This window comes from Dasypus novemcinctus, chromosome 11, assembly GCF_030445035.2.
Source record: "Dasypus novemcinctus isolate mDasNov1 chromosome 11, mDasNov1.1.hap2, whole genome shotgun sequence".
Lineage (NCBI taxonomy): Eukaryota > Metazoa > Chordata > Mammalia > Cingulata > Dasypodidae > Dasypus > Dasypus novemcinctus.
This window is the reverse complement of record NC_080683.1, coordinates 8726494-8751678: the sequence shown is the minus strand read 5'-3', so window position 1 is coordinate 8751678 and position 25185 is coordinate 8726494. Positions and strand designations below refer to the sequence as shown.

Sequence of the window (25185 nt, the reverse complement as noted above, 5' to 3'; positions counted from 1 at the left end):
ACATGTGTGTCCCCACAACTGGACAGCAGTGTTTATCCCTCAGGCCACCAAGGGAAGCCGATTCCAGTATCTTATTTTTGTAAGACTCCTTGTTGTACTTCCTGATCGTTGCATGTACCTTCCCCCTTCAATTACACGGAAAGGTAAAGAGGCAGCCTTGGGCAGGGGGAGGAGGGACAGCTCCAGGTCCCCCCACCATCCCCCAAGGCTGTGTGACCTTGGGCAAGTCACTTCACCCCAAGCCTCCATTTCCTCATCTGCGAGGTGGCGATTAAAAAAATCCCACCTTGCAGGGAGGCTGGCAGGCCGAGTCAGCCCAGTTTCAGGTGGGTGCTTGAGAGGGAGCAATTTTTATAATTACTATTAAGTCTCTTCCTCCTGAATCCCAGCCCCGTGCCCTCCCCCAAATGTCATGGCCCTTCCTCCCTGAGGTCATAGCTCCAGATTCTTTTTGTCCCTGGAAATATGTAGGTTATGTGAAATCCCAGGGAGGTTTGGAATCTTTGGGGAGCACGGTCCTGTCAACTCCTGGTTCCCAAGGAAACCAGGCGGGGAGCAGGGGTGATGGGGAGGGGCTGCTCGGTCCCCACTTCCCGTCCCTCTCCTAATGGAGCGCTGAGGCTGAGAGCCTGCTGCGGGCTCCAGGCGGGCTCAGAAGAGGTGCCTCTAGCACAGCAGCGGTGCCAGCGGCAGCCCTGGGCACCCGGGGACCTTTTTCAATAGTGACCCCAGGGGCACTTGCTGCTGCCCCCTGGTGCTGACCCAAACCATAGCCCTCTCCCCCCGCCGCCCGCCCCTGTGCCCCCCAGAAAGATGCTGGGAGAAGCGCGGACCCCAGACCTCAGCAGGGCGTGAAGAGGCAGTGCGCTGCCCTCCTGCCTGAAGGTGGCGGGAAGCGCATGGCCTGCAGGCACCTCCGAGGGTCCCGAGCCCCTGTGACACTGCCCGCCTCTGCTTGCACACCCACAGGAGAGCTCACTGCCTCGCAGAGCACCCGCTGCAGAGCCTCAACACGTCTGCTCGGCCTTGGATGTACTAATCCTCCCGTCGCTCCAGTTTTCCCACTCCCTGCCTGTCCCCCACAAGGCCCTAAACCCTGTCCCCACGCATGTCACGACTTATTTATAGAAAGGCTTAGGAATACAACGTTTTCTCCTTCTCAGGGAACCTGCTGTTGTACATGAGCACTCGCACGGAGAGGGCAACCCTGGACTCAAAAGAGGGCAGCGTCTGAGCTTTGCAGGCGGGGGCCCTGGGGGGGCAGCGTCTGAGCTTTGCAGGGGGGCAGCGTCTGAGCTTCGCAGGCGGGTGCCCTGGGGTGCAGCACCTGAGCTTCGCAGGCGGGGGCCCTGGGGTGCAGCACCTGAGCTTCGCAGGCGGGGGCCCTGGGGGGGGCAGCGTCTGAGCTTAGCAGGCGGGCACCCTGGGGGGCAGCATCTGAGCTTTGCAGGGGGGCAGCATCTGAGCTTCGCAGGCGGGTGCCCTGGGGTGCAGCACCTGAGCTTCGCAGGCGGGGGCCCTGGGGGGCAGCATCTGAGCTTTGCAGGGGGGCAGCGTCTGAGCTTTGCAGGAAGGGGCCCTGGGGGGCAGCGCCTGAGCTTTTCAGGCGGGCGCCCTGGGGGGCAGCATCTGAGCTTTGCAGGGGGGCAGCGTCTGAGCTTTGCAGGAAGGGGCCCTGGGGGGCAGCGCCTGAGCTTTGCAGGTGGGTGCCCTGGGGGGCAGCATCTGAGCTTTTCAGGCGGGCGCCCTGGGGGGCAGCATCTGAGCTTTTCAGGGGGGCAGCGTCTGAGCTTTGCAGGCGGGTGCCCTGGGGGACAGCGTCTGAGTTTCACGGTGGGTGCCCTGGGGGGCAGCATCTGAGCTTTTCAGGGGGGCAGCGTCTGAGCTTTGCAGGCGGGTGCCCTGGGGGGCAGCGTCTGAGTTTCACGGTGGGTGCCCTGGCGGGCAGCATCTGAGCTTTGCAGGGGGGCATCGTCTGAGCTTTGCAGGCAGTCGCCCTGGGGGGCAGCATCTGAGCTTTGCAGGGGGCAGCGTCTGAGCTTTGCAGGGGGGCAGCGTCTGAGCTTTGCAGGCGGGCGCCCTGGGGGCAGCGTCTGAGTTTCACAGGCGAGTGCCCTGGGGGGCAGCACCTGAGCTTTGCAGGCGGGCGCCCTGAGGGGGCAGCATCTGAGCTTAGCAGGAGGGGGCCCTGGGGGGCAGCGCCTGAGCTTTGCAGGCGGGCGCCCTGGGTGTGACTCCACGGCGGGGCCTGGAGCGGGCAGGGGTCTTAGCCAGGGCTTCAGCGTCCTGTTTCCTTCCCTGTGACGTGGGATGGATGTGGGGACACCTCACAGAAATGCTCTCCATTGACTGTGACCCTCCACCTGGCCCTTGTCCTCAAAGGCAAGGAGGCTAAACTCTTACCCTCTGAGAGAAGGAAGAAGAGACGCAGGGAGGGTGACGCCGGCAAACGTGGACGGCTGGGGAAAGCAGAGCCGTCCCCAGGAAGGTTGAAGCCAGAACGACGACAGCCACCAGGTGGCGCCAAGCCGCGGCCGGGCCTGGGATGTCCTGGACGCTGCCCCTGGGGCTCAGGTGCTCCCAGCGGGCTGGCGGGGTAGGCGCGGCCTGCCTTTTAAAACCACGCAAACGTGTTCCTGTGTCGACTGGGTTTTGTGGCACCTTCTCACCACGTAATAATAAGGAAGGGTCCGTCCTGAAGAGGGCGGCTGCGAGGACTACGCCCTGGTGCAAGATGCCTGGCGCGTGGCTTCAGGCTTCAGGGGACGAGGGCTCAGACGGTCGAGCCTGGGGGCTGGCGACACTGTGGCTGCCCAGCACCAGCCTGGGCCGGCCGAGGGCTCCTCCTCCCAAAGGCGCTGCATTTTTAACCAGCGCCCCATGAGGATTCTGAGGCAGAGGCAAGTCTGAGAACCTGCCCTGGGGCCTCTCTGGTGCCGGGGCTGTCGTTTATCCCTGGCCTGGCCCTGGCCCCCTGGCTGACGCAAAGATGCGACAACTCCCTCTTTGCCCCTGAACAGGACTCACGAATTGCCATCAACTGCCATTCTGCAGCTCTGCGCAGCGTTCAAGGGGCCGTACATCCCGGTATTTTGGGGGGAGTGGAAGCTTTCTGCTTTGGGGCATTTCATTTGCAGGAGCCACTCGACATTATCAAATATTTACTTAAAATGACAATAATAACAATGATGACTAATATTTATTGAGCGTTTGCTCCACGCCAGACAGTATTCTAAGTGTTTGACGTGTTAGCACACCTAAGGCTAACAACCGCCCTGGGAAGCCGGCTCTGCGGTCGGCTCGAGCATTCAGATGAGTGAGGATCTGAGAGCTCAGGACAGTTAAATGCCCAAGTGGCAGGAAGCACTCATAAGTGGCACAGCTGGGACGTGAACCAGGTACCTGGGTCCCTAACACCGCACTCTACAAATACGTTCTGCGTATTTACTCGACTTGTCCAAGCTGGCTTCCTGCCAGGGCCCGGCTGACTGGCCGAGGGCCAGCAATGAGCAAATGCAACCGACTCGGGCCCCGCAGCGACCTGCCCGCGGGCCACGTGTGTGGAGACTTGCTTGCTTGCACCGTCAACCAGCGCCGGCACCTAAATTGCAGGGTGCTTTGTTGATGTGGCACATTATAAGCTAATCAGATCAATGCAAAAAAAAGCAAATTACCTGTAATTAGAGACGATTAGTCCAGTAGTCAGATCACGCCCATGTGGAATAATGACTAACGCAGCACCCACGGCCAGCGCAGAACTCGCCGCTCCCTCGGGGTGGCTCAGGCTGGGCCCGCTCTGGCTCGGCGGCCGGTCCCCCGGTCCCGCCCTTCCCCGCCGCCCGCCCCGCCGAGCCCTTACCCACGGTAGCTGCCAGCCCAGAGGCGAAGGAGTTCTGGTGCAGCAGGTGCAGGAAGGAGGTCTTGCCCACGTTGGAGTCCCCCAGGAAGATGACGTGGTAGACGTAATCAGGCTCCGCCTGAGGCTCTCGGGCCCCGGCGTGAAGCCTGCCGGCCTCGGGGTCCCCCGGGGCTGGGGGCGGCCCAGCCTTCCAGGAGTCCGCTCCGGGGTCTCCAGGCCTCGGGTCTGCTCTCGGCTCCCCGAGTTGAGGGGGGCCTGGTTCTCCTTCTGCCTGGGCCGTCGCGGGTGGGGTCCCCGGCGGGGCTCCCAGCTCAGCCCCAGTGGGGGGTGTTGGCGCGGGCCCCTGGGGCCCCGCTCTGTCTCCAGGCTGAGCCCCCACCGGCGGCGAGCCCCCCGAGGGCGCTGGCTTCCTGGGCTCGGGGGCGTCGGCCGGAGGCTGCGCGGTGCCGTCGGGGGGAGCAGCAGGCAGGGCGTGTCGTCGGGGAAGCTCGGGACCACCAGCCTCACCTGCCCCCGCCGGGCCGAGGTCCTGCCTGCCAGGGGGCCCCCGATCGCCTGCCTCAGCCCCCGGCGGGAGCGGGAGGCCGGGCCACCCCTCGGGCCCGAGGTCCTGGCCAGGGGCTCCTCTCGGCGCCCCGGGATGGCCCTCCTGCTCCGGCTCCTGTCCTGGCGCCAGGCCCGTGGGCTGCAGGCCCTGGGAGGGCGGGGCCGGCGAGGGCGCGAGGGCCCCAGCCCCCGAGGACCCCAGCCCCGGCTCAGAGTCCAGGCGGGGGGCCTCTCTCTGTCTGGGTGGCTTGGGGGGGGCGGGCCCGGGGCTCCAGTCACCGGGGTCTGAGACCTGGGACTGTGGGCTGGGCCCAGCTGGGGCCTGGGGCGGGGGAGATGCCACGGGGGGAGGGTTGTCCTCCTCCGGGGGAATGGGCACGTGGAGCGCCGCTGCCCCCGGGCCCCCTGCCGCCCCGGGTGGGCCCCCCAGGAGGTCCCCGGGGAAGCGGGTCTCGGGGCTGGGCGCTGGCTCGGCCGGGGCTTCCGGGCTGGGGGGCTGGACAAGCTGCTCGGCTCCGAGGTCCTGCCCGGCCCGGCCGGCCCCGTCCCCTCCCTCGGCCCCGGGGGGCACCCCAGGAGGGCTCCCTGCAGCCTCGTCGGGAGCTGAGGGGGCTTCCCGGGCCAAGGGCGCAGCATGCAGCTCCGAGATGGAGATCTGCCTGACCACGCGGGGCGTCTGGGGGCCCGAGGGGCTCGGGGAGGGCGGCGGGCTCCAGTAGAGCTGCAGGGCTCTGCGCGGGGGGCTGCCGAAGCCGCTCAGGAGCTGGCTCCAGTCGTCGTTGTCCCCGAACAGCCCGGGCAGGGGGGCCTCCTCCGGGGAGTCTGGAGCCTTCTCCTCCCTTGCTCTGGGAGCACTGGAAGGATGTGGGGAAGTGAAGGTCAGGGGAGGGCAGCTCAAGCCTGCCTGCATCCTTCTCTGTCCTTTTTCTGCCCCTTTTCTTGTCCTCCTTCCCAGGCTTTGCTCAGCAGTCCTCACCCAGGATGCCCTCCCCACTCCCCCCCCCATCTAGTCCTGTTCATCCTTCAAGGCCCACATGAAGCCTCACCTCCTCCAGGAAGCCTTCCCTGACCATTCTGGCCCATCGTCCGCCTCTGAGCTGTCACAAGCAGAGTGAGTGCCTGCCAGGGACCTAGCACTGAATCCTGAATCCCAGCACCTGGCTGAATCCCAGCACCTGGCTGTCCCCTCTCTGGGCCTCAGTTTCCTCACCTGTGAAGTGGGCATCATAACCCCAGCCTGGCAGGGTTACAGCAAGGATGGCAGGAGGGAGCCCGTGAGTGTGTGTTGTGGGCTGACTGGGGCCTCCCTGCCCTCCTCCCAGAAGGCCCCGCCTCCACCCTGGCCCAGGCCGGGCCGCTTGCCTCGGTGCCTCCTCCACCTGCCAGGACGCGCGGCCCCTGGCGGCATGCAGGTGTCCTCTGGTGGCCTGCAGCTGCCCCCGCACCTCCTCCAGCCTCCCGGACAGGTCGCGCTCGGCCTCCCGCAGCTGCTGGTTCTGCGCGCTGGCCTCCTGCCGTGCGCTGCTCAGGTGGCCCAGCCGGGCCTCCAGCTGCAGGGGGCAGAGGGGAAGAGGAGTGGGCCCGAGCGCCCCCCGGGCAGCGCCGACCCCCCCCCCGCAGACGCTCTGGGACCTAAACTCCCTCCTCCTTCGAGGTTCCCGGGGACCCGGCCAAAAACATCAGTTAGGGTGGGCAGTGGCCACCCCTCCTTGGCCTAATTAGTCCCGCTACCCCCCACCCCGGAGGGCCAGGGAGATGAGGGAGCTGTGTGAGAGGCACAGCCTGCCGCCCTCGTCCGCAGAGCCCTCGGCGGCTGCTCATCTCCAGGGCCGTCTGCTCCATGAGGGCCCTGGTCTACCCGCGTGACCCCAGGGAGCTCTGCAGACCCCACAGAGTGGGAGGCAGAGCCCGCAGCAGCCCTGGGCCCCCACTTCTGTTCCTGACCCCCTCTCCTACTGCTCTGCCCTCCCTCAGCCACTCCATCCCACGGTCTCCTCGCTGTTTGGAACATTCACAGCCTGTAGCCGTTTGATCCGGTTTATGAATTCCAAAAATAGATACTGGGTTATGTCTGTAAACTGGTCTGTACCTGGGCCTGATTAAATTACGGTTAGGGCGTTGAGTCCCCGCCCTTTGGTAGGTGGGGACTCATAGATAAAAGACATGGCAAAGGACAGGGTTGGAGCTTTTTGATGCTGGAGGATTTTGATGTTGGGAGTTTTGATTTGGAGTTTGAGGCTGGAGTCTTGAGCTGGAGCCCCAGGAAGTAAGCACACAGAGGAAAGAGAAGCCAGCCCCGGGAAGAAAGGACCTGAGCCAGGAGAAGAACACGGAGGAATAGAGATGGCTCCTCAGACACGGCAGAAGCTCCAGGGAGAGAGACGGAGCCGCTCGCCTGATAAGTCCACAGCTGACCTTGTGGAGCAAACAGAGGAGCTGAGCCTGGAGAGAAGCAAGACCTGGAAGAGAGGAGCCAGGAAGCCTGAACCCGGCAGGCATCGCCCGCCATCTTGCTCCAACACGTGGCAACAGAGTTGAGTAAGGAAGGAGCCTTGGGTCAGGCTCTTTAGGGCCTGGTAACTAAGCTTTCACCCCAAACAGGCACCCTTTAAAAAAGCCATGGGAGGGAAGCGGACTTGGCCCAGTGGTTAGGGCGTCCGTCTACCACATGGGAGGTCCACGGTTCAGACCCCAGGCCTCCTTGACCTATGTGGAGCTGGCCCATGTGCGGTGCTGATGCGCGCAAGGAGTGCCCTGCCACGCAGGGGTGTCCCCGTGAGGGGAGCCCCACGCGCAAGGAGTGCGCCCCGTAAGGAGAGCCGCCCAGCGCGAAAGAAAGTGCAGCCTGCCCAGGAATGGCTCCGCACACACGGAGAGCTGACACAACAAGATGACGCAACAAAAAGAAACACAGATTCCCGTGCCACTGACAACAACAGAAGCGGACAAAGAAGACGCAGCAAATAGACACAGAGAACAGACAACCGGGGTGGGGGGAGGAGGGGAAATAAATAAAATAAATCTTAAAAAAAAAAAGCCAGCAGATTCCCTACTCCATGTCAGCGCGCCTTTGGCTGACCGACGGGTGAGGGAAGGCGTGGCTGTGGGAGGCTGCTCCAGGCGCACAGAGACAAAGCAAGATGGCCCCGTGGAAAGCCCGGGCGCCTCCTCGGCAGAAGGGGCCTGCCTGATTTCCAAGGAGCGGCTGCTGCGAAGCCCCTGGGAGGTCAGCCCACGGGAGGAGGACCCTGGCGACGGGGCCACCCAGGCCGCGACGGGCTCTCCCAGCACCTGTGCGGAGCTGAGGGGCCCTGTTGCCTGGTTACAACAGAGGCGATTTTACCAAAGACAGAGGCTGGAAGTCAAGAAGGAAGGGGCGGGGGCCTCAGACCCAAAGGCTCATCTGGAAGTGCCGATGGGTACGAGACCAGGGTGGCGGGCAGCAGGCACCCTGATCTAAGTGGGAAGCGAGGGCAGATTCAGAGGCGGCGGCAGCTCTGATGTGGAAAGCACCTACTGCGCGCCAGGCACCGCCTTCACCCTTCACATAAGTACCTCAGATTGTCACTGCAGATTTCTAAGGTAGTTCTGATCCCCATTTCTCCGATGAGGAAACCGAGGCTCAGAGAGGTTAAGAACCTGCCCAGTGTCACACAGCTGACCGTGGAGGTGAGAGCTGCACATTGCCCTCCAGTGAACAGGCCTCTCCAGTGCCGAGACCTCGTGTCTGCCCAGTGCTTTCCTGTTGACTACCTGTCGTTTGCCATCACTAGACTGGAAGGTCAGGTGCATGCCATTCATTATCCCTGATTTACAGATGGAAAAACTGAGGCCGGGACAAGCAACTGTTATTTCCCCAGGCTTACCCAGCCCTCAGGTGGAAGAGCAGGGATTTGAACCTGGGCCCTCGAACCCGCGTCCCAGGGCTCCGGCTGCACGCCCAGCCTCGTCTCAGAAAAGGGCCCGAGACCCCGCTTTCCCAGGGGGCTGCTCTCCCATGGGAGCCCAGCAGCCCCAGCTGGGCCGGTGGCTTCGGGCCGCGCGTCCGCACCGCGGGCCAGACATGTCCCCGCGGGTGCCAGGCTCGGCCGGGACACCCCGCGGCTCACCTGGCGCTGGCCCTCGGCCGCCTGCTGCACCTCCCGCTCCTTGGCCGCCAGGGCCTCCTGCATCCGGGAGCTGAGGGCCAGGCCCCGGGAGTCGCTCTGGGGAGCAGAGGGGGTCAGCGCGCCGGCCGCGGGCTCCTCCAGCTCACCCTCCCCGCTCCCAGCGCCACCAGGCCTGGGGCCGCAGGGAGGCTTCTCAGGGCAGCCCCCCAGAGCGGGGCAGCGCGGGCGCCGGGGCGCACGGCGAGACCCCCCAGCAGTGGGAAGGGGGCCCGGGCTCGGCGCGCCCCGCCCTGTTTCTCTGGGGAACCCGGCTGCCCGGGTGTCAGGACCCACTGGCTCGCGGCAGCCCCTGCCGCTCCCCCGGGCTCGTCACTGTCCCCCCCACCTGGCCAGCGAAGGAGTCCGGGGTGGGGTGGGGAGGGGAGCCACCTCGGCCTGCAGCTTCTGCTTCTCCCGGTGGATCTGCTGCTCCATCTCCTCGTAGAGCTGCTGGACCTCGTGGCGGTGGTCGGAGTCCCGCCTGGAGGGGCGCGGGCAGCGCATCAGCACCCCTGCACCCTGCTGCTGGCCTGGGCATGGGTGGGGCCCATCCGGGTGCTCGCCTGGCCCTGCCGGAGGCAGGGACCCCGTCACCCTGAGAACGGCCATCCCCCCCGAGCACCCCAACCCACACAGGGGCATATCCACCACCCAGACTCCAGCATGCCAGCTCCTGTCACCAAGACATGGCCCCCGGCCCGGCCGCGAGACCCCCGCCCCTCGCTCTGTCCCCACCTGCCTCTGTCAGCCTCCAGCCCCCATGGCTCAGGCCCCCCGGCGTGGCGGCACCCTTGCCAGTTTCCAGGGGTCACACACACTGCGATCGAGATGACAGCATTGGGGGTCACAGCCACAGGGGCCTTGCGCCAAGACGCACTTGCCATTCCCACACCACTAAATGTCTCCTCCCCGAGGTCCTGGGCTGCCAGGTCCTTCTGTGGACCCCAGCCTTGTTCTCCTGCCACTGGGGGGATTCAGTTCAGATTCAATTAACATTTAACGAGTGGACGTGGCCCAGGGGTTAGGGCGTCCGTCTACCACATGGGAGGTCCACGGTTCAAACCCCGGGCCTCCTTGACCCGTGTGCAGCTGGCCATGCGCAGTGCTGATGCGCACAAGGAGTGCCCTGCCACGCAGGGGTGTCCCCCGCGTAGGGGAGCCCCACGCGCAAGGAGTGCGCCCCGTAAGGAGAGCCGCCCAGCGCGAAAGAAAGTGCAGCCTGCCCAGGAATGGCGCCGCACACACGGAGAGCTGACACAAGATGACGCAACAAAGAGAAACACAGATTCCTGGTGCCGCTGATAAGGACAGAAGCAGTCACAGAAGAACACAGCGAATGGACACAGAGAGCAGACAACTGGGGAGGGGGGGAGAAATAAATAAATAAATAGATAAATAAATAAATAAGAAATCTTTAAAAAAATAAATAGAGAAAGCATGAAGACGCCGACGGTGCGCCTGACACTGGGCGGCGAGGCCCTGGCGGCACCCGCTCCCCCCACCCTGGCCACTCACTTGCGCAGGCTCAGCTCCAGCGCGGCCGTGTCGGCGCGCACCGCCTGCAGCCGGCTGTTCATCTTGGCCAGGAAGCCCTCCAGGCTGCCCGCCAGCGGGGGCTCCTCCTGCCGCAGCTTCCCCCACAGCTGCCACAGCTCAGCCTGCCTGGGGAGGCGGGGCGGGTGGGGTGGGGGTGGCCAGAGGCCGGGTGGGAGGTTGGACCCAGACGCTGGGGTCCCCCTTCCTCCTTACAATGACCACGCTCCGAGAGGCTTGGGCGCCTGGACCACAGAGGTCTCTTCGCAGCTGGCCAGGCACAGAGCAAATGCCACCTGCAGGAACCTCGCCAGAGGGGCCCTCTCTCGCCCGGGGCCCCCCGCGACGCTTCGTCCCTCTGTGACTCCGTGACGAAAGGTGAGGGAGGGGTCTTGGGGGCCTGACGGCCCCGGGTTTCCATCTGCCTTCCCCCTTCTCCCTCTCTCTGGGGCTGTGTGACCTTCGGCAAGGTCCGTGGCCTCTCTGGGCTCGTTTGTAAAACGGGGAGGCCGATATCTGCCGGGCAAGGTGAAAGCCCCAGCTCGCGCCCGGCGCCCAGAGGGCGCTGAGTCAACGTCGCCTTCACATGGATTTCATCAAGAGCCGAAGACGGTGCCAGAGCGCCGAGCGGGCCGGGCCGCGAGCTGTTGGGTGGCTCCCACCCCACCTGCCGCGCCTGCCCCACGGCCCGCGCCCGGCGCCCCGCCCTGCCACCCCACGCCACCCGGCCGCACCCAGACGTGAGGAAGGCCGTCTCTCCCCGCCCAGTGGGGTGAGCCTCGCTGGGCGAATGGGCGCGGGCGAGTCCTCGCCGGCTCTGAGCGGGGCCTGGGGCGGGCGGGGGCATCTCTGCGCCAACCCCGTAAGCCTAAGGCAGACTGGAGGAAATACCCTCCCGCCTCCAAGCCCCCCCCAGCCGGGGCGTCTCAGGCTGGGCTTGGCCCTGCTGGGGAGCCCTCCCTTTGGGTGCGGAAAGGCGCCCCCGGAGAGAATGGCAGAATCCTTGGGGTGCAAGAACTGTTCTGGGGAGTAACCCTGGGGGTGGGAGCAGAGCAAGAGGGAGAGAGGGTGAGGGCGGGAGGTCTCCTCGTGGACAGGTGTTCTCCATGCATGCGTCCCTTTAATCCTGCCAGCCCTGTACCGGTTCTGCAGCCCGGGAGGTGGAGGTCAGAGAGGTCGGACCATTTGCCTGGGGCCACACAGCTCGCAAGTGGCCAAGCCGGGCTGAGCACCCCGCTCTGCCCAGCGACCACCCGCTCGGCCCCGTGCCCGGGCGAGCCCGCACCCCCGCTGGCCGGCAGTGCCACCCCGTCCTCCCCACACACATCACGCCGGCCTTACTCAGAAAGCAGGTGGCCGCCCCCCAGCTGCTCCACGAAGGCCAGGAACGCCTCCTTGTCTTCCGCCTCGGCCTCCTCCATCGCTGGGAAGCTGGCGGCCGCGGACCCGCGCTTGGAGGACGGGGGCCTCCTGCGCAGCCTGTGGGTGCTTGGGCTGGAGCCGAAGATGTTCTCTGGGGTCGGAAGGGAACAGAGAGGAGCAGGGGGGCTGGGCCCACGCGCCCTCACTTCCCACGCTGCCCTGCCCCAGTCTTGGGGAAGGAATCGTAGCTGTGTCGGCCACGCTTACACGGGGCTGCATTCATGCATTCCCCACTTCAGCCTTAGGGGTCTCCTCAAGTAGGCCCTGTGCCATTTCACAGATGAGAACCTGAGGCCCAGAGAGGCCGAGAGACCCGCTGGAAGTCACACAGCAGCTCCATAGTGGACCCTTCACTCACTCACGGGAGATATTTATTATCTACTCTGTGCCAGGCACTATTTTAGTTGCTGAGGATAAAAGTAGCCAAAGTCCCTGCCCCAGTGGAGCTGACATTCTCATGTACATTGAGGAGAAAGACACATTTCTTTTTTTAAAAGTTGCTTTAAAAGTAAGTGAGGAGGGACATCTGGGAAGATGGTGCACTAGAAAGACACTGGACTCTCTTGTATTCCAGAAAAATAGCTAGAAAACAGGCAGAAATGGCCTGGGAACAACTTTTAGGGTTTAGGACACCAGGAAAGGCTGGACACTGCCCAGAAGAGAGGTGCAAAGGAAAAGAATTGTGTTGGCAAAACTCTTCCTCCCCAAGGCCCTAGGAAGCAGGTCTTCAGCCCATTCCTGGGCCCAGGGCCCAGATTTGAGCAACTATCAGAGACAATCCTAAAAACCCAGAACAGGTTGAACCAAGAATCAAAGAACAGTAACACACAGCCTCCCACTAAATCCCTATGAAAGAGAAAGAAATTGAGCATCTGAGTAAAATCGCCATCCTAATCAGACGTGTAGACATTAGCCAAAAATTAGAAGGTATACTAAGAAAATGTAAGAAATGACCCAAGAAAAGGAATATCTCAAAGCCCCAGAAGAGACACAGAATTTGAGACAACTAATCAATGAGATGCACACAAATTTCCAAAATCAAATTAATGAATTGAAAGACAATACAGCTAAAGAGATAAAGGACATCAAAAAGACACTGAGGGAAGAAAAAAAAAAAAGACACTGAGGTGGGACCAGATGTAGCTGAAGTGGTTAAGCATCTGCCTCCCACATGAGAGATCCCAGGTTCAGTTCCTGGTGCCTCCTAAAGAAGACAAATGATGTGCAGACAATGAGCAAAAACAAATGAGCAGGGAGTGGATGTGGCTCGTGCAGTTGAGCACCTGCCTCCTACATGGGAGGTCCCAGGTTCAGTTCCTGGTACTTCCTAAAGAAAGAAAGAAAGAAAACAGACAATGAGCAGACAACAAGCAAAACCAATGAGCAAACAGACAAGGGAGCCATCTCAGGGTGGGGAGAGGACACACTGAGTAAGCACAAAAAAAAGTTTGAAAACCTGAACAGAAAAGTAATAGAGCTCCTGGGAATGAGAGACATGTATGCGAGATAAAAAAAACATGCTAGAAGGAAGTGGATGTGGCTCAAGAAGTTGAGCACCCTCCTACCACATGGGGGGTCCCAGGTTCAGTTCCCGGTGCCTCCCAAAGAAGATGAGCAAGACAGTGAGCCAACATGATGGGCTGGCACACCAAGCTGACACAACAAGATGACACAACAAGAAGACACAATGAGAGACACAACAAACAGGGAGTGATTAGGCACCTCCCTCCCACATGGGAGGTCCTGGGTTTGGTTCCTGTTGCCTCCTTAAAAAAAAAAAAGGCGATTAGGGAAGCAGATTTGGCTCAACTGATAGAGCATTCGCCTACTATATGGGAGGTCCAGGGTTCAAACCCAGGGCCTCCTGACCCATGTGATGAGCTGGCCTACGTGCAGTGCTGATGCAAGCAAGGAGTGCCATGCCATGCAGGGGTGTTCCCCGTGTAGGGCAACCCCATACACAAGGAGTGCACCTGCAAGGAGAGCTTCACTGCGTGAAAAAAGCACAGCCTACCCAGGAGTGGTGCCGCACACACAGAGAGCTGATGCAGCAAGGTGATGCAACAAAAGAAGACACAGATTCCTGGTGCCACTGACAAGAATGCAAGCAGACAGAAGAACACAAAGAGCGCTGACAATGGGGGGCCAGGGGAAGGCAAGAGAAATAAATTTTTTTTAATAAAGGCAAACAGACACAGAGGGCAGGCAGTATAAACAAATAAAATCGGGGGGAGAAATAAATAAAATCTTTTTTAAAAAAGTTAGAGGCACAAAACAGGAGACTCAAAATGATAGAAGAAAGACTAAGTGATATAGAAGACAGAAGAGCTGAAATAGAAGAGAGAAAAGAATGGAAAAAACTGAGCAGGGCTCAGGGAGTTGAATGATAACATGAAACGCAACAACATACGTGTCATGGGGGTTCCAGAAGGAGAAGAGAAGGGGAAAGGGGCTGAAAGAGTATCTGAGGAAATAATGGCTGAAAATTTCCCAACTCTCATGAAAGAAATGAACTTACATATCCAAGAAGTACAGCGTACATCAATCAGAGTAAATCTGAATAGACCTACTCCAAGACACATACTACTCAGAATGTCAAACTTCAAAGATAAAGAGAATATTTTGAGAGCAACAAGGGAGAAGCAAACCATCACATACAAGGGATGCCCAGTAAGACTTAGTACTTATGTCTCATCAGAAATCACGGAGGTGAGAAGACGAGGATATGATACAGTGAGGATATTAAAGAGAAAAACTGCCAGCCGAGAACTCTTCATTCAATTTTGAAGCAAAATTGTCCTTCAAATATGAAGGTGAGTTTAAAATATTCACAAACAAACAGAAACTAAGAGAGTTTGTAAAGAAGAATCCATCTTTGCAGGAAATATTAAAGGAGGCCTTAGAGCCTGAAAGATAAAGATAGGAGAGAGGCGCTTTGAGGAGAGTATAGAAGAAAGAATAGCAGAAAAAATAACCAAAAGAATAAAAAGACAGACAAAAATAAGATATGACATATGAAAACAAAATAAAATCTTGGAAGTAAATAATGCATTTACAGTAATATCGTTGAATGTGAATGGATTAAACACCCAATCAAAGGATACTGGCTGACAGAATAGATAAAAAAACATGAGTCATCTGTACGCTGCCTACAAGAGACTCACCTTAGACCCAGGGAGACAAACCAGTTGAAAAGTGAAAGGTTGGAAAAAGATACTCCATGCAAATAGCACCAAAAAAAGAGCAGGAGTAGGTATACTATTATTGGATAAAACACTTTAGATGCAAAAAAGTTATAAGAGTTTCAGGCCATTATTTATTAATAAAAGGGGAAATCCACCAAGAAGACACAGCTTTCATAAATACCTATGCACAAACCAGGGTGCCCCAAAATACATGAGATGAACTCTTGGAAAACTGAAAGGAGAAATAGACATCTCGACAATAATCGTTGGAGACTTCCACACACACTCGCATCATTAGATACAAAAACTTGACAGAAGATCAACAAGGAAACAGAACTTGAACAATATAATAAATGACCTGGACCTAACAGACATGTACAGAATGTTGCACCCAAACTCAGCAAGTTATGCATACATTCTTCTCAAGTGCTCAGGGATCTTTCTCCAGGCAAGAAAGAACGCGTTAGATCACAATGCAGGGCTCAACAAATAGAAAAAGACTGAAATTATATCAAGCACCTTCTCAGATCATAATAGAATGGAACTGGAAATCAATAATAGAGACAAAGGAGGTAAATCTGAAAATGTGTGTAGGCTGAACAGCATACTCCTAAATAATCAGTGGGTCAAAGAAGAAATTGCAAATGAAATCAGTAAAAATATTGAAATGAATGAAAAGGAGAACAAAACTTAACAAAATACAGTGAAGGCAGTCTTGAGGGAAATTTATAGCCCTAAATGGCTGTATTTAAAAAAAAAAAACAGAAGAAAGAGCTAAGGTCAAAGAGCTAACTGAACAGCTGGGGAAACTAGAAAAAGAACAGCAGACCATTCCCAAGGCAAGCAGAAAGAAAGAAATAATAAAGGTTAGAGCAGAAATAAATGAAACTGAGAACAAAAAGAATAGAGAAAATCAACAAAACCAAAAGCTGATTCTTTGAGATCAATAAAGTTGACAAACCCCTGACTAGACTAACAAAGAAAAAAAAAAGATGCAAATAAATACAATCAGAAATGAAAAAGGGGGGAGTTACAATTGGCCCCACAGAAATAAAAATAATCATAAGAGGATATTATGAGAAACTGTATACCAATAAACTAGACAACCTAGGTGAAATGGACAAATTACTAGAAATGCACAACCAACCTACACTGATGTTACAAGAAATACAAGAACTTAATAAACCAATCACATTTAAAGAGATTGAATCTGTCATCAAAACTCTCCCAACAAAGAAATGTCTAAGGCCAGATGGCTTCACAGGTGAATTCTACCAGCATTTTGAGAAGAACTAACACCAATCCTGTTTAAATGCTTCCAAAAACTTGAAGAGGAGGGAAAATTACCCAACACATTTATGAAGCCAACATCACCCTAATACCAAAGTCAGATAAAGACATTACAAGAAAAGAAAATTACAGACCCATCTCTCTAATGAACTTAGATGCAAAAATTCTCAACAAAATACTTGCAAACAGAATCCAAAAGCATATCAAAAGAATTATATATCATGACCAAGTGGGATTTATTCCTAATATGCAAGGCTGGTTCAACATAAGAAATTAATTAACGTAACATCACACTAACAAATTGAAGGGAAAAAAAACACATTATCATCTAAACCAATGTCCTTTCTTGATAAAAACTCCTCAAAAGATAGAAATAGAAGGAAAATTCCTCAATCTGATAAAAGGCACATTTGAAAAACCCACAGTCAATATTATATTTAATGGGGAAAGTATGAAAGTTTTCCCTCTAAGATCAGAACAAGACAAGGATACCCACTGTCACCACTGTTATTCAATGTTGTACTAGAAGTTCTAGCTAGTGCACATAGACAAGAAATTTTTTTAAAAAGTCATCCAAATAGGAAAAAAGGAAGTAAAACTCTCAATATTTGCTGATGACATGATTCTGTATTTAGAAAGTTCTGAAATGTCTACCATAAAGCTACTTGGCTAATAAAGGAGCTCAGCAAAGTGGCAGAATACAAGATCAACACACAAAAATCAGTAATGTTTCTGTACACTAGTATGAACAATCTGAAGAGGAAATCGGGGGGCGGGGGAATCCATTTACAATAGCAATAAAAAGACTCAAATACCTAGAAATCAAGTTAACTAAAGAAGTACAGGACCTATCTGCAGAAAACTACAAAACAATGCTAGAAATCAATGAAGGGAAACAGATGTGGCTCAGCCAATTGGGCTCCTGTCTACTATAAAGGAGGCCAGGGTTCGAGGCCCAGGGCCTCCTGCTAAGGGCAAGCTGGCCCATGCAATGGGCTGGCCCACAGGGAGTGCCAGCTCATGTGAGAATGCAGGCCTGCACAAGAGAGCTGCCCTGTATGGGAATGCCTCCTCACAAGGGAAAAGCCACCCCGCGCAGGAGTGCTGGCCAGTGCGGAGAGCTGGCGCAGCAAGATGACGCAACAACAGACACAGAGGAGACAAAATAAGAAGACTTGGCACAATAGGGGAGCTGAGGTGGTGCAAGAGAGTAATCACCTCTCTCCCACTCCAGAAGCTCCCAGGATCGGTTCCTAGAGCCGCCTAATGAGAATGAGAATACAAGCAGACACAGAAAAACACCCAGCAAATGGACACAGAGAACAGACAACAGGGGAAACGGGAGGGGGAGGGCAGAAATAAACAAAAAAAATCTTTTTTTTTTAAAGAAATCAATGAAGACCTAAACAAATGGAAAGACATTCTGTATTCATGGATTGGAAGACTAAATATCGTGAAGATGTCAATCCTACCCAAAGAGATTTATAAATTTAATGCAATGCCAATCAAAAGTCCAACAGCCTACATTAGCAGAAATAGAAAAGGCAATGACCAAACTCATTTGGAAGGGAAAATGCACCCAAATAGCCAAAAGCGTTCTAAAAAAGACAAGTGACATGGGAGGAATTTCATTGCCTGACTTTGAAACATATTACAAAGCTACAGTGGTCAAAACAGCATGGTGTTGGCTTAAAGATAGACACTTTGATCAGTGGAATAGAATTGAGAGTCCAGAAATAAACCCTCACCTCTATGGCCAACTGGTTTTCAGCAAACCTACCAAAGCCATGTTAATGGGACAAAACAGTCTCTTCAACAAATGGTGCTGGGAGAACTGGATATCCGTAACCAAAGAATGAAAGAGGACCCCTATCTCACTCCCTATACAAGGATCAACTCAAAATAGATCAAAGACCTAAATGTAAAAGCCAGGACCATAAAACTACTAGAAGAAAATGTAGGGAACATCTTAAAAATCTTGTGGTAGGTGGTGGTTCCTTCAATCTCACACCTAAAGCACATGCACAAAAGAAAAAATAGATAAATGGGACCTCCTCTGAATTAAACACTTTTGCACCTCACAGGGCTTCATCACAAGGGTGAAAAGGCAGCTGACATGTCCGATAAGAGTTTAATATCTATGATATATAAAGAGATGCTACAACCAAACAATAAAAAGACAAACGACCCAATTTCAAAATTGGCAAAAGACTTGAATAGGCACTTGTCCAAAGAAGAAATACAAATGGCAAAAACACACAGGAAAAAATGTTTAACTTCAATCACAATTACAGAAATGCAAATCAAAGCTAAAATGGGATATACGAAAGACAGAGAACTACAAGGGTTGGAGAGGATATGGAGAGAGAGCAACACTTATTCACTGTGGGTGGGAGTGTAGAATGGTAGAGCCGCTGTGGAGGACTGCTTGGCAGTTCCTAGAGAAGTTGAATATCGACTTGCCACGTGACCCTGCAGTCCCACTGCTGGGTACATACCCAGAAGAACTGAGAGCAGGGACACGGACAGACATCTGCACTCCAATATTCCTAGTGGCTTACTCACAATTGCCAATAGTTGGAGACAACCCAGGTGTCTCTCAACCAATGAATGGATAAACAAACTGTGGTGCATTCACACAATGGAATATTACGCAGCTGTAAGAAGAAATGAAGTAGGAAAGCATACGACAACATGAATGAACCTGGAGGACATTACGTTGAGTGGAGCAAGTCAGACACAAAAGGACATATACTATAAACTAAATACATTGTGTAATCTCATGGAGTTCATAACATGACTATGGGTCACCAGAAAACAGAATGAGTTTAGAGGTGGAGGACTTGGCCCAGTGGTTAGGGCGTCCGTCTACCACATGGGAGGTCCGCGGTTCAAGCCCCGGGCCTCCTTGACCCGTGTGGAGCTGGCCTATGCGCAGTGCTGATGCACGCAAGGAGTGCCCTGCCACGCAGGGGTGTCCCCCGTGTAGGGGAGCCCCACGCGCAAGGAGTGCACCCCGTAAGGAGAGCCGCCCAGAGCGAAAGAGGGTGCAGCCTGCCCAGGAATGGTGCCGCCCACACGGAGAGCTGACACAGCAAGATGACGCAACAAAAAGAAACACAGATTCCCGTGCCGCTGACAACAACAGAAGCGGACAAAGAAGACGCAGCAAATAGACACAAAGAACAGACAACCCGGGTGGGGGGGAAGGGGAGAGAAATAATAAAATAAATAAATCTTTAAAAAAAAAAGAATGAGTTTAGAGAACAGAAAGCTGAGGGTTAACTTGTGCAGAATTGGTAAAAAGGTTGTGTATGAATCTTTGGAAATGAATAGAAAAGGTGAAAGACCAACATAATGTTTGTAGCTAGCAGTACTATTATTATGTGGGTTTGAAATTGGCTTAAAAGGAAAGTCTGAGGTCATTTATATTACTAAAAGGAAATCTAAAAATGTAACATGGAATTTTATAGCATAGTAAAACCACATGTGGAATATGAATATGGGCAAAATTGCATATATAAGACCATTTTTCTTTGAAGCTTAACAAATGTATGTTACTATTACAAAATGTTAATAATGAACAAAAAAACCATTATGCTAAGTGAAAGAAACCAGACACAAAGTACCACCTAATTTATGAGTCCATTTATATAAAGTGTAAATATAAATCATTTTATAAAGATGGAAGTAGATCAGTGTTTATGTAGGTGGGGGAAGGAATGCTAGGGGGTGTGGAGTTTTTCTTTCTGGAGTAACAGAAGTTTTCTAAAAATTTTTTGTGACGATGAATGCACAACATTGTGATGATACAAAAAGCCATTGATTATACACTTTGGATAGATCATATAGTGTGTGAATATATCTCAGTAAAACAGCTAAATAAATAAATGTGCAAGACTAGCCAGAAATAGCAGCTATGTACAGCAGGGAAAACAGAGAGAGCTTGAGAGGTGGAGAATTTTTCTTGTTTGTCTGTTTTTTTGTTGATTATCATCATTGAAATAAGGAAAATGATCTAATAATGATTGAAGTGATGAATGTACAACTATGTGATTATAGAAAATACCATTGACTGAACACGTTGGAAGAATTGTATGCTTTAATATGTATCAATAAAATTGATCTGCTGTTGTTGTGGTTTGAAGTAAGCGAGCTAAGGAATAAACAGGGGAACTGCCCTCAAGAGCCGGGGAGGGCAGCCTCCTTCAAGCAGGACAGTCAGAAGAGTCCTGAGGAGGGGACATTGGAACCGAGATGTGACTAACAAAAGGCGTAAGCCCTGCAGGATCCAGGCAAGCACGTTCCAGGCAGAGAACAGCCAGTGCAAAGGCCCTGGGGTGGGAGCCGAGCCGACCGGAGGGAGGACAGGTGGCACGGCGTGAGTCCAGGAGGCTGGCCGGGTGGTGCAGGCCCTGCAGGCCCCGGAGGGGTTTGGACTTTGTTCCGCAGGCAGTGGAAAGCCCCCGGCACGGCGGCCCCGCACGGATTCAGCTGTGAAGAGGGCCCCGTGGCGCTACACGGGCCACAGGGGTGCCCTCGGCCCCCGGGTCCCCCCAGCCCAGGCCTGGCTTCTCCCTCCCCAGGGCCGGAGCAGCTGCCTCCTGGCGTGGCCCCAGCCCGTGCCCGCAGGCGCCGGGCCTTCCTCTCGGCTGCGCCCCTGACTCTAGGGGCTCAGAGGGCCTGAGACCCGCGCACGGCTCTGTGGGTGCTGCGGGCTGAGCTGGGCGTGGCGGGGGCCCTCCCAGGGACACCACCCGCTCCCCTCCCTGGGCCGGGTCCCCCCCCGCCCCTCCCCCCAGCCCATCCACCTTGGTTTCTCTGGTCCGTTGGGAGAGGTGGGCGCTGGGGCTTAGGGCCTGGGAAACCCTTACCCCCTAAACAGCACCCTCTGCCGCCCCGGGCCTGCAATTCCCTTAAGCAGGGGCAGGGTTTGACTCCCCTCAGATGGAAGCAACAGCTACGGTCGCAAAACGGGGAGTGTCTAACTGCTCGCTGAAGAGAAGTACCAGAAAGCAAGCCCGGAGGCCTCTCTGGAGGAGGTGGGATGCTCAGGGGAGCCCCCGGCCAAGGAAACGCCCTCGCTGGAGGGAAGGGAAGCGACCAGTCTCCTGGGCAGGAGCTCAAGGCCCCTGACTAACGGCCTTCCCAGCCCAGGCTTGGCTTCCTCGTCCCCCCAGCAACCCTCCCTGCCCGTGGGGGCCTGGACCGTTGCGGGGGACTGGGAGGTTCCCCTCTTCCCGTGCGCGGCCTCGCCTCGCGTCCCCGCCCCACGTACTGAGCGCAGAGCTGAATTCCTCCAGGGCGAGGCGTCCCTTCCGCTGCACGTCCACCCAGTCGAACACCATCTCCAGCTCCGCGTCGGGGCCCAGGAAGCTGAATGTTGCCCCCTGGAAGGAAGGGGGGAGGCGGGCGGCTGTTCCTGCCGGCAAAGTCGCTGGGCCACCCCCACGGAAGCTGAGGTGTTCGTCTTCAGCCACCCCCACCCCCAGTTTTGGAGTCACCAGGCCCCAATCTTACCCAAAGCCTGCCCTACAGGCGTCCCAGCCCCATCCAGACGCCCTCTCGGCAGAGCCAGATCTGGCCCCAAACCCTTTTCCAGCATCGAAACTTATCTGGTCTAAGTCCCATCCCCCTCGGGGCCCCGATAAAGTGCAGCAGCTAATCCTCCCCAAAAGTTTCATCTGAAACTTGAATCTAAGGCAAAAAAGTAGATAGCATATCCTTTCAAAATCACGGGGGCAAAAAGCATTGTCTAGACTAGAGGAATGTACTTAGTTCATCTCATTGTTGACTACCAAATAAAGGACCCAGATTTTAAATGAACTCACATGTTACCTAGTAGATTTTTTTTCCAAGAGAGAGATGCAAATACTTTTTGTCCAATGAAACAGATAACCCCAAAGACTTAAGACCAGTTGGACATTAACCAACAACTTTTTAACATCTAACATTTCTTTTTTATACTGCCTATAAATAAGTACCTCAGCTTTTAACATGTCATGTGAACCATTCATAACATCCCTCAGCAACCTATGAGTTATAAAATGTTCTGTATGCCTTCATTCTATATTTGCCTAAGAGTCATGATTTTACCTTTTTGAGAACTTCCTTGAACAGTTTTGGGGGTTTCATCGAGATGCCCAGGAGAGCTCCTGACAGCCACGTCCACTGCCTTGCTGGAAGAGTGCACCCCCTAAACCCTGAAGGAGCCCCAAGTGGTGGAGAACTCTTTTACTGATCCTGTTTCTCTAGGGTTTTTTTTGTTGTTGTTGCTGTTTTCTTTTCACTGATTTTGCATTTTTCGTGTTGGTTGCACATAGCTATCGAGTTATTCCCCACCCGTGGCAGCAATGAGGGGGGATTTCATTTCATTGTCTGACCATTTGTTGATGTCTGTAGGATGATGGTGGAGATCTAGGGTCTATTGGGTGAGAGATAACAAAAAAGTCAGATTTGCTTATCTTTTTTGTGAGTTGCTATTTGTTTGTTTTTCTACTTATGACCTCAGATCAGTTAAGAATTGCATACCCACTGGGAAGGAGAACAGCTCTTTGAGATCTGGACTGGTGAGTTTTTGCATCTGTGCTTACCCCCCGCCCCCACCCATGGTCTGCTCTCTGTGTCCATTTGCTGTGTGTTCTTCTGTGTCCACTTGCATTCTTGTCAGCAGCACTGGGAATCTGTGTCTCCTTTTGTTGCATCATCTTGCTGGCCCAGCTCACCACACAGGTCAGGAGGCCCTGGGTTTGAACCCTGGACCTCCCATATGGTCGGCGGATGCTCTATCAGTTGAGCCAAATCCACTTCCCTCTGTGCTTACTTTTGACCTGTGACTGAAGTTGTACAACCGAAGTTATACGTCCTCTTCATGTCTGTATGTCTATGTGTCTACAGTTCAGAAAGGCCTTTAACTCTTACTGTGAATGTGAAGTGTTTTTCTACATTCAGAGAACACTAATAACTTAGAGAACTATGTCTCCTCTTGAAGGAATTATGTATTGATTGACTTATAGAGACATACACATGCTTATATAAATCTGTCGTTCCCCCCAAGTCACAGAAAATAAAGAAACTGAACTTCTAATACTTTAAAAGTGATGGAGGGAAGCGAAGGTAGCTCAAGTGATAAGGCCTCCACCTACCGTATGGGAGGACCCAGGTTTGATTCCTGGGACCTCCTGGTGAAAAAGAAGAAGAGAAAGCGTGCCTGCCTGATGAGCCAGTGTCCACACGGTGAGCCAAGTGCCCACGTGGCGAGCCGAGTGCTCAGGTGAGTGCCCGCATGGTGAGCCAGTGCCCGCGTGAGCGAGTCACGCAGCAAGGTGATGACACAACACAAGAGAGACAAAGAGGAGAGTCAAGGTGAAGCGCAGCAGAGACCAGGAACTGAGGTGGTTCAATTGACAGGGAACCTGTCTCCATATGAGAGGTCCCCAGGATTGAATCCTGGTGAATCCTAAAGGAGAAAGATGAGAAGAGAAGACAAAAAGAGAAATAGATACAGAAGATCACACAGCAAATGGACACAGACGGCAAAAACAGCAGGGTGGGAAAGGGGGAGGGGAAGAAAAAAAAAATGATGGACTTTTAAGAAAAACATCCTTCTTACAGAAGTTTGCTAGCCCAAAAACCTTTTAAGGATCCACACTTACATAATTAAGGTGACTCTTTGCAAAAATTATGCTTGTTTAATAACTTTGGTTTATGAAAAAATAAATAATAGCTATCTGTTTTTTCTCTGATTTATGTTAAATCTAATACAAGAATACAGTCTAGGGAAATGGATGTGGCTCAAGCAGTTGGACTCCCATCTACCATATAGAAGGTCCAGGGTTCAATGCCCAGGGCCTCCTGGTGAAGGCAAGCTGGCCAGAGTAGAGTGTCGGCCCACATGGAGAGATGGCACAGCAAGATGACACAGCAAGAGACACAGAGGAGAGACAATAATAGACGTAGCGGAACAGGGAGCTGAGGTGACAAGAGAATGATCGCCTCTTTCCTATTTCAGAAGGTTCCAAGATCGCTTCCTGGAGCTGCCTAATGTAAATACAAACAGAGACAGAAGAACACACAGGGAATGGACACAGAGAGCAGACAACAGGGGAATAAATAAATAAACTATTAAAAAAAAAGAATACATTCTATTTTTATAAGATGTGGATTTGATTTTTGTGAAGAAGCTAGTTAATCTGAATTCCCAACACTTTTCATATAAGTTTACTAATCAAATAAGCTAACACTTTTCTCCCACAATGTTTAAGATTATTAAAAACGTATAAATTTGTGTTTAAATTGATTCATTATTCTGACAAGTTTTATATCAATGGTAATTATATTTTGTAGTGTCTCACTTTAAAAGCAATTTCCAAGATTCTTAGGTAAGTTTAAATATTTGAATTACTATTACATGAAATTAATTAATAAACAATTTTTGGCTACATGGATAATTCCTAAGAAAAGTGCAATACTCAGTGATTGCTAAGCACAAATTTGTCTATATCCCTTTGCTTCTTATTTTTACATGCTAGGGAGTAACTCTATCTTTCTATCATGTTAATGAATGTATTCACTTTTTGCCGCTTTAAAAAGTTATACAAGGGATGTTTGTGGCTTGGAAGGTAGTATTACATGTATTTATGAACTTTTCTAGTCTGCTAAAATGCTGGCATAAGACCAAAAGTTCTAAATTATTTAACCCCTAGTTTTTTCTGTGATCAATTATTGGATAAAAGTTATCATCTCTAGGGATGTCTGTAGTATACTAGGAGTGACAGAGAAATATAACTGCTTGCAAGGAAAATGGGATGAGTTTTTGTCTTTCAAGGGAAAAGTGAAGTGGTTTTGTCTTAAAGGATCTTGTTCCAGAATGTGAAAGAGAATAAAAGGGTAAAACTTGAATGGATATAAAAAGTTGTAGAAGGTTTCAGAAAAGAGATTTTATTTGCCTTGATTTATAACACCTGAATCTGAAAATAAGCTATGAATATGTTAACATTTTGCCAAATTTGGCTCACTTTAGATGGGTTTATTCATAAATTAAAAAAAAAGAACATTTTGAGAAATATCTAATGCCACATGTTATATTAATGCAAAACTAAAATTTGTCTTTATTTCTTTTTAAAACGATAAATTGGCCTTAGAGTTTTTGTAAGAAGTAAAAAGAGGTTACTATTTATCTTCCATAAATTGCCTTAGATAG

At 53.3% G+C, this 25185-nt stretch overlaps 1 protein-coding gene across 1 annotated transcript in view; it reads right to left on the bottom strand.

Moving 5' to 3' along the window:
- The window catches only part of RAB44 (RAB44, member RAS oncogene family), a 42882-nt gene that overhangs the window by 6796 nt on the left and 10901 nt on the right, over positions 1–25185 (bottom strand). The window contains exons 3-9 of the mRNA XM_058306652.1: positions 21262–21373; positions 11428–11599; positions 10069–10215; positions 8944–9034; positions 8515–8610; positions 5744–5955; positions 3860–5244 (exon numbers count right to left, since the gene is read on the bottom strand). Coding sequence (XP_058162635.1) covers positions 3860–5244; positions 5744–5955; positions 8515–8610; positions 8944–9034; positions 10069–10215; positions 11428–11599; positions 21262–21373 — 2215 coding nt within the window. The remainder of the gene's footprint in view (positions 1–3859; positions 5245–5743; positions 5956–8514; positions 8611–8943; positions 9035–10068; positions 10216–11427; positions 11600–21261; positions 21374–25185) is intronic.